At 56.6% G+C, this 8,952-nt stretch overlaps 3 protein-coding genes across 3 annotated transcripts; all 3 read left to right on the plus strand.

Moving 5' to 3' along the window:
• Positions 1–223: 223 nt before the first annotated feature.
• On the plus strand, positions 224–2,240 carry A1Q1_03215 (uncharacterized protein; the record flags this gene model as incomplete). Its single annotated transcript, XM_014323668.1, has 8 exons — positions 224–451; positions 511–653; positions 708–888; positions 1,037–1,284; positions 1,334–1,360; positions 1,459–1,720; positions 1,770–1,829; positions 1,884–2,240. 8 exons carry the CDS (start codon positions 224–226, stop codon positions 2,238–2,240), a joined length of 1,506 nt encoding a protein of 501 aa, XP_014179143.1.
• Positions 2,241–3,396: 1,156 nt separating this feature from the next.
• Positions 3,397–4,020, plus strand: A1Q1_03216 (uncharacterized protein; the record flags this gene model as incomplete). The annotated part of the gene is made up of 1 exon (XM_014323669.1): positions 3,397–4,020. The coding sequence occupies one exon, from the start codon at positions 3,397–3,399 to the stop codon at positions 4,018–4,020; it is 624 nt and encodes a 207-aa protein (XP_014179144.1).
• Positions 4,021–5,878: 1,858 nt separating this feature from the next.
• Positions 5,879–6,951, plus strand: A1Q1_03217 (uncharacterized protein; the record flags this gene model as incomplete). Its single annotated transcript, XM_014323670.1, has 4 exons — positions 5,879–6,004; positions 6,067–6,399; positions 6,451–6,510; positions 6,568–6,951. 4 exons carry the CDS (start codon positions 5,879–5,881, stop codon positions 6,949–6,951), a joined length of 903 nt encoding a protein of 300 aa, XP_014179145.1.
• Between the last annotated feature and the right edge of the window lie 2,001 nt (positions 6,952–8,952).

Consider the following 8,952-nt stretch of genomic DNA (forward strand, 5'->3'; position numbering starts at 1 on the left):
TAGACCTGGCTGAGACATGAATGGCTGTGTGCACAACGGAGTAGGCCGACTGCCCGAACCACTGAGGTGTGTTTTCCCAGGGTGGACTGCGCTTGTGCACAACGGAGAGACGCCCCCTGAAAGCAACGATCGCAGCGTCCAAGCCTGCGAGATACGATGAGCCGCGGACCACTAGCCCTGCGCCCTCCTTTCTTCCAGCGGCCTGTCAACCCACTCGACGAGCATGCTTGCCAAATACCTCCGCCGCTCGCCGCCCAGCTGTCATCACCTCCTGGCCGAGCTCCTCATGTCTCTTCCTCACCAACATCAACCCTCCCTTTACCTTATCCCACCCCTTTTGGTACCACAGTTCCTGTCTGCACCTACCAAAACGATGTCTACAGCACGGATCAAAGGGAGTAAAAGGTCCCGCGCTGAGTCCTTACTGCCGTCTTCGTCCACAGTGAGTCTGGTTAGTGACTTCCTTCAAGTGGAGGTTTCTCGTTGCCACCTTGTCAAACACATCTACAGCCTTCCTCTCCCCCCTCCGACCTTTATGACCGAACGGTCGGCCTCTTAAACGAGTGGGCGCAGCACTACGAGAAGCGGAAGGGAAAGCGCAGGAAGCTCAACAAGCGAGCGACGTCGAAAGCACTGCTCCTCGAGGAGCTCCAGTGAGCTGAGCCTCAAGGCAGCTGGAACAACGCTCTGAACACCGACGACGTCAGCAAGGAAGCTTCATCGCAGCCCTTCTGGAGCGTCTTTCGGCGCTTGACCGACGCTGCCCGGACCGGTGAGCCCACAGCTTCCTACGCCTTAGCGCGACCGGGTAACCTCACGGAAACCTCCGAGTCTTCGGCCGACGAGGAGCCACCCGCCGACCCGATCGAGATTGGCTTGCGGGCCCAGGTAAGTTTTGTTCTACGATGTTTGTGCACATGATGGTTCGCTGACGCTCAGAACGTCTCAAGCCGCAGCCACTCATCAATCTTCAACGCCTTTGAGCAAGGCACGCGCGTCTTGATTGGCATAACAATTCAGTCCATTCTAACGACAGGTCTCCGACGACACTACCACATTCTTCAATCCCTTCATCCAGCACGAGACAACGCTGTATCGAGTCGCAGCGTACCTCGATGATGAAGACGCTGTGCTGAAGCGTGTGGCAGTACCCTTTCCCCGCGAAAAGGCTATGGCTCACCGGGACGAGGACGGAGACATCATCCTCTCCCTGAAGATGATCGACCGAACTCAGGACCGACTGCGCGAATCGACCTTCAACCCGAAGAATCTCGTGTTGCGGGCGTATGGCATGCTCAGCCACTGCCGGCAAACGCGCCGGAAATCTTTCTAGTGCCGTTGCGCCGCCAGCCAAGAAGGCGTGAGTTCCCTTCCTCGTCATTGCCAGATTCACCTTGTTGACACAACGCAGAAGGCGAAGAGCCCCAGTGCCTAAACCGACCAAGACCATGCTCCCAGCTGCGCTCAGATGGTGGCGGCAGCGTCGGCCGCAATCGCGCAGAGCACCAACGACATTGCGCGCGCCATCAAGGTCATCGAGGAGAATACCGCGATCATCGTCAAGATGGCCTCCTCCGCTGAGCCAGCCAACCCGCAGTTCGACCCGCTCCCACTGTTCGCACCCGCTCTACCAACGAACCAAGCCGGGGAAGCAGGATCAAGCCCCACTCCCATGTCTACGTGGGCAATCGAGACAGTGGCTTCGATCCACATGTTGACTGTGAGGCTGCCCTGACAGAAACACACTTGAACAATGTTCTAACGCTCAGCGCAAACCGAACGCCGAGTATGACAAGATGCTCAAGTCATTCCTCGACGGGCGCAGGAAGGTGAGCGGCAGGTGGTGGGGTCCATTCTAACAACAGATGACAATGCCTCACAAGGGCACGTTCATCCGGTTCGTTTCGGGCGGATCCGCAACGAGGAGAGTTGCGTTCCTCGGTGACCAGCGACTCGAAGACGTCATCGACATCTCCGTGCCGTTGCCCGAAGGGGAGCTGGACAAGCGCAAGAAGTTCCGCGGAGTCCACTCGGGGTATCGCCTCTTGCACGTGCACGAGCTCCCCGACGGGTCAGTCGTGTGCGACCCCGATTTTGTGAAGATGCTGGTGTCCACGGAGGGGGGTCGCGAGCGCTTTGTTTACGGCGTCGAGGCTCTTGAACCAGACAACGCGCGTCGCTGGAGGAACCTCATAAGGTGGCTCTCCCTCACATCATACGATAACGCCACCCCCTCGTGATCAACTCGCAGTCGTTTGTCGGACTTTGAGTTTAGGCTAATGCCATGAAATGTCTCTTATTCAATTGCTGTGACATGCAGGCTGTGCGAAGACTGATAGATTCCGAGCCTGTTACAATGTCTGAGTCATCAGATTGCGGGCGACGTTAGTACATCGCAAGTTGCAAAATGCGGGGACCTGACCCCGCTGGCGAAGTCCCTCGACCCGACCAGCCGTGCATCATGCTGCTCCTCGGACTGACATGCATCAACTCTCGGTGGTCACGTACCTCGCCTACTGCCTTAGATATTCCCGCTCTTGCCTGTTCGAAGAAGAGCGCCGGCCTTCCAAGCACGTATCGGACATGCTCGAGGGGCCAGCTACGAGGCCGCAGAATGGTCGAAGGCTACTTTGGCCCCCGGGGCAGACCTTCACAGACGTCATGCTTGGGAGTGAGCATCACTTCGCTTCGCATGGTCCGCTGTTCATTCTGATGGGCCGCCTACCCTCCTTCCAATGCTGTTCACCATTATCCTCGAAGGCGAGAGAACTGGGAACAACTTCCCATACTCGTGCCTGCTGCACCCCACACACCTTCTTGCTACTAACGCTAGCGGCTCTTGGATCGGCCACAGGCAAGCTCGTCGAATGCTGCTGTCCCTCACCTCCCAGGGGCCGCTCGATCTCACGACAGAACGCCGCCGTCCGGACACGTCGTGATCCCAACTAAGTTTCTATCCAACCGTGCGTACCACCCGTATACTTCTACGAGTGCATAATCCTCTGCGTGCAGCACCCCACGCTAGGCAAGTTGTTGTGCGCACTTTTCCATCTTGTGGACGGCAGAACTTGCACGCGTCGCACGGGCGGTGAGGTGCTTTGAATGCTTGGACAACCGAGAGACTTCAGGCTGGCTTAAAGCATATACGACTACCCCCAGGAGCCGACCTATCGAGACACTCATAGGTGCGCTTTGGAGCGCACAGATCGCGATGCCGCCTACTTCATACCCTGCTTCACCAACCGCCATCACACTTTGGGTGTAAGAGCAAGTTCTCGTGTCGAAGGGAAGCATGCAGCGCTCCAGTTGCTTCAAAGGAAGCATGCAGCGCTCAAGAAGCAACTTTCGACAGCCAAAGGCAACCTTCTCTGCCTTCGTTCAATCACACGCAGCCAAATGGAGCATGAGTGGCGAGAGATCACACTTCGAATGGCGGAAGAAATGACCGACAACGGTGACAGGTTCCCTAGGGTGCAGCAGGTGATCGCTGACCACGTCTCCCCCCAAGCGATTGGCCTTGTCCGACAACAATGCCGCCTCTTTCAGTCACACGAGCAGCATGAGCAGCCTGTAGAGCAGGAAGCGCAGCGCTGTATTGGGGGCTGGAGGCGTTCGATGGGCCTGCCATGCTGGCATGAGCTGAAAGAGCTGGTCCGGGAAGGTGCAGTGCTCGATGTTTCAGCGGTTCATGAGCTTTGGAGGCTGTCCTCAGCTGAGGACATCCCTTACTGCGCCGTCAATGGGTATTGTCCGGCGCCAGTGTGCTCCAACGGGGCTCTAGTCAGTGGAGAGCAGGTCTACAATGGGCTACAAGCACCTACTGTAGTAATTCGACAGCGTATGCGTCTGAATGGCTCCCAGATCGAGATTCCGCTAGGTGGCGATATCGACACCTCGGCAGTCTTCTTGCAGCGCGATCCCCGCCTCGGCAGCCGCTCTAATCGCAGAGAACCCACAGGCAGAGAGCTGAATGACATGGAAGAGCAGTACTCGCAGCAGCAGTCTCTGTATGCCGAGTAACATCAATGCATGATACTGCCGAAGGAACGGACGTCCAGACAGCCTGGGCGCTGCTGCAGCTGTCCCATCGCCTCCACCCGCTCTCTTGCCTGCTGGAAGCACTAACAGCATTGGGAAACCTCTCTGTCTGGGTTGTAACAAGCGTATTGCGCACAGAAAACCGAGTAGACGCCTTGAGGAACGCCTTCGGCGCGCTAGGCGCTTGCTTAGATCAGGAATCAGTCACGTATGGTGCATGCAACACCAAAGAATGCCCTCACGAAGATTTGGACTGATCAACGGCCAGGTGCCACCTGCCACCCGCTCTCGCTGGATGGGGAGCGGAAGCAAAAGGGTCCGCGTAGGAAAGCGCCTGGGTGCGTGTAGGAGACACCTCATGGTTGTTCAAGACTGGAGATTGGAGACTCACGTTTTAGTGCCCAACACCTGCAGTACGAACGGCGCGGAAATCGACTGTACCGGGGCGCTTTGATCCGCAGTGACGTGCGGCCTGCGTCCAGTGGGTCGGGTACGCGGAGGTGGGTGAAGCCTACCAACTGCGGTGACGAGGAGGCCAACAAGATCTTGAACGCCTGAACTAATTGGGTGTCCGGCAGTCCCTGTGCCGCAGGGCGAAGCTCCTCGCCAGTACCCCACCAAGACGAACGGTGTGCGCATGGTGCATGCACGGCTGGCGAACTCTGGCAGGGAGCGGTCGCAGGCGGAAGTCAGCTGGGAACTAGAAGATCGTCTGCGCCATCACGCAACCCTGTACTCCGTCATGACCAGAGCCTCCTTTCATCTCGGTGCCTCTGCTCTCGTTCTCATACCCACCAATTGGATGAGGCTCGATGCATTATTCTCCCTGTTGCACCTGCTTGTGGGACTAGCTAGCTGCGAGCTGACGCAGTCGGCAAAACCGCTGGAGGCAACAGCCGTTAGGCGTCACTGGGCCAGGGACCGATCGTGGAATGGGAGCGCCGTGTCCTGTATCCTTGCCAGAGCCCCAGAAACTCTAGTAACTGTCCATCGCGAAGACATGGCATCTAGACGTCAGGACTGCGTGCACTTGCTCTTGAGCGTCTAGTCCTTGTCCGCAAAGCTCGTATGCATGCGCACTCGCGCAACGCAGCTAGTTGCATGCGCAAGACACGTCCCTTAAGGCAGACTTGGGTGAGACATGAATGAGGTGGTAGGCCGCCCCCAACGTCGTGGTGGGGGTGGCGGGGTGGCAAACCCTTGCAGAATCAGACCAGTGCCGCCGAGAGCGAGGAACCGATCATCCAGCATCTCTTGAGGGGTGGTCACCTGACTTCGTGCTGTGCCCCCCCTCGTATGGAGCTGTACTGACTTATATAAGGCTGTCGCCACTCGCTCGTCTTCCTCATCCCCCCATCCCCCCATCCCCCTTCTTCTTCCTCCGACCGTTTGTCCTCCACGTCCTTTGCCCCCCCCCCCCCCACCCCTCTCCAACTATTTGCACTTTCTCTCCCAACTACTGTCTCCCATACTCCCCTCGTTCTGTTCGTCTCTGAGCTATTCGACCGCCAGCTATCAGCAAGTAAATGAAACCCGAAGCCGCCGACGCAGAGCCCGCCATCGAGGGCACCGTTCTGAACATCCAATCTCGGGCACACACCCTCCTTCTTCTTCATTGCCCTCCTTCTTCCTCGACCTTCTTGTCTTCTCGACCTTCCGGTCCCTTACCGCTTCACGCCGCCACTCGCCCCGTCTCTTGCAACCACCCGTTCGACGTACGGTGCCGCCGTCCGGGACGTTATCGCCACTGCCCATCTCCTGTGTGCTGTAGCTCGTCGACAAGAAGCTCCAGCTCTTCTCCACTCACCCCGTCTCTTGCAATTTACCCGTTCTACGTACCATGTCGAGGACACGCATCCAGCCTAAGCGTGGGAATGGGCCCCCTCAAGCACAAGTCTCTAAGGCTGTAGGCCGCAAGCGAGCCGCCGAACCTGCAGTAGCGGTCACACAGCCCGCTAAGAAGGTCGTGAGTTCTTCCCTTCCTCGTCATTGCCAGATTCACGTCGGTGACTCCGCTAACAAACACAGAAAACGCAAAAGGCCAGCTCGCAGGCCAACGAGGACCACGCGCCCACGGCCGAGGAGCTGATGGCGGCGGCTGCGGCTGCGATCACGGAGTTCGACCAAGTGATCGCGCTGACCACTACGACGATCGAGAAGAACAATGCGCTTCTTGTCTCATTGTCCGCTAGGATCCAGCAGGCGGATGACGAGAAGAAGCTGAACTCCGAGAGCTCGCCTGAGGCTCTCGAACAGGCTTCGCGCATCCCCTCGCATACATCAGCGACAGCGTCAACGTCTAGCCCGTCCTCTTCCTCTCCTTGGGCTGCAACTACTTTGGCGAGTCTTCAAACGCTCAAGGTGAGGGCACCCTGACTGATAGCCGCACTTGACCAGGTCACTGACAACCAGCGCAAGCCTAACCGCGAGTACCGGGAGATCTTGGAGACGTTCCTCGACGGCAGAAGGACGGTTAGTGGAAGGTGGTTCTCTGTGGGGTCATTCTGACAGCAGATGACGATGCCCAAGAAGGGCACGTATATTCGTTTCATACATTCCAAGTCGTCCTTGCGCCGTGTCGCCTTCGTTGCCGATCAGCGAGCTGAGGACGTGCCTGATATCAGCCTCCCCCTCCCTGCGGAGGAGATCGGCAAGAGACAAAGGTTCCATGGGCACGACTCGTGCTACCGCTTGCTCAACGTCACGAAGCTCCCAGACGGCTCTATCGTGTGCGATCCGCATCTCGTGAAGATGGTCGTGTCCACCGAAGGTGGACGTGAACGGTTCTTGTACGGCATCGAGAAGCTGGAACCGGACAACCAACGCCGGTGGGAGGATCTGATAAGATGGTTGACTCTACTGCCGTATGATAACTCCCCACCTGTAGAATTGTCAGTCCCTGCGCGAAAATAGGTGGTCGCGAGCGCTTCACCTACGGTATCGAAAAGCTGGACCACAATAACCAACGTCGCTGGGAGGAGCTGATAAGATGGCTTGCCCTAACGTCCTACTCTTGTTACCGACTTCTCCTGATGGATCGGCCATGTGCGATCCGTTAACGGTCAGCATGGGGTGGGCGTGGTGTGTTTACGGAGTTGAGCGTCTGGGAGCGGACAACCCCATGAAATGAGCAATCTGTGCGGCGACAGTCTGTACGACGACTTTGTCGCCGCACTTTATAAGAGATGTGGAAGTCTGTAGCCTCTGAGTATGCCAACATTCGCAACACATGAAGGGCTCATAAGAAGGCTAATTCCGACCTCAGATCTCTGGCCCCCGACATTTTACCCCCTTACTCAACGTGACCCAGTATCCGACAAATCAATGCCATGCGATCCGCTTGTGGCCAGGATGGGATTCTGGCAGAAGGTGGTGGCGGAAATTCGTTTACAGCATCGAGTTTCTGGATGCGGGTACCCATTGTCGATGGCAGGGGGCTCATAAGATAGCTAACCTTCACCATTTACGGTAACACCTCACATATAACGACAGAGACTTGTACACCCCACAGTTCACAAACTCCGTACAAAGGATGAATTGCAGTGCATGTGTCTGAACTGTGTCAAGGGGTCCAGGCAGTGTGAAGATGTAGGGATGCTGACCAAGCGTTTGCTGCAGTGTATTCACCTGAGATATAATTCACATCAGTAGATGGTGTCGGAAGCTCGGGCAATTGTCTGCTAGGGCTGCTCCAGATCCCGGTCTGCAAAAGGATCTCATATTTGGATAGTGATGGGGGACGCTAACGGGGCGATGCCCTATGGACTATTCCCATCGTAATGCTCCACCCGTCTATCTGCGCAAAGGACTGTCCAAATCCATTGTCGCTAAGGCAAGCCAAGGTTGTTATGCCTTGCGCAACACTGTCACGTGGAAGAGTACCGGGATGCTGATGGACATGATGACATGATGTGAAGTCAGGTCATGGGGTGACAACCCAGATCATGCCCTTGTAACCCACGCCAAGCCTTGATGACCAAGGTCACTTGGTATCAACAATGGCCAACCTGGTTGTGATATCACAACCCAGCTGTAGACCACGAGAGATGATGATTTATAGGTTGTAACACTGGGACAAGTCATGTCGCCACATATCCACTGGGGTCGTGCCATGCTGAGCAAGGCTGTGCTGTGCCGACAGGAGGCTAAACTAGGGTCACAGGTGAAGTAGAACGTGTGGCGCCACGAAACGAGGCCATGAACACTCGACCTCGCCGCAACGTCACATAACTCATGCATATGCACGTTTCTTGTTCTATGAACACTTGTTCTACGTGCATGGGTCTTCTCAACCTATTCACAAAGTATGGAGCATGCAGGATCAGTATTTGATATTTCCTCCATCGGCTGAGATGGTGGCCTTCATTCTGTTAGGCATGGACATGATAAGTCGGTCAATCTCCCCCTGATCATACGCGTCCCACAGCTCAGTAGCGGCGGCAAAGAGCCCCTCTTTGGTGGTGGGACGAGGGTTGAGAAGGGCAAGGGGGCGCTTGAGGTTGCTCCAAAGGTTCTCAATGGGATTGAAGCGTGGGGAGCAAGGAGGGTGAGGCAGGAAGCGCATGCCAAGCTGCTCAGCCTGGCCACGGGTTGCCTTGGCCGTGTGGATCACAGCGTCGTCCTCTACGACGCAAGGAAGGCCATAGCCGCGTCACTGCGGCTTGAAACGCTTCCAACAGTCAAACAGCTCCTTCTCAGTCACCTCGGTGCGATGGATGGCTGCATTGACCCCCTTGCGCTTGGAGGTTGACTCAGAGCTGTCAAACCACAGCAGCTGCGACTTGCTGCCGTACCAGATGGATGCTCAGCACATGTTTTCTGGGCCCTACAGTCAGAGCTTTCGCTGGGTGAGTGTTTTGCTGGGTGAGAGTCGGTGAGTGTTTTGCTCGGTGAGTGTTTTGCTGGGTGAGAGGT

This window comes from Trichosporon asahii (genome assembly GCF_000293215.1).
Source record: "Trichosporon asahii var. asahii CBS 2479 unplaced genomic scaffold scaffold00053, whole genome shotgun sequence".
In the NCBI taxonomy this organism is placed as follows: Eukaryota; Fungi; Basidiomycota; class Tremellomycetes; order Trichosporonales; family Trichosporonaceae; genus Trichosporon; species Trichosporon asahii.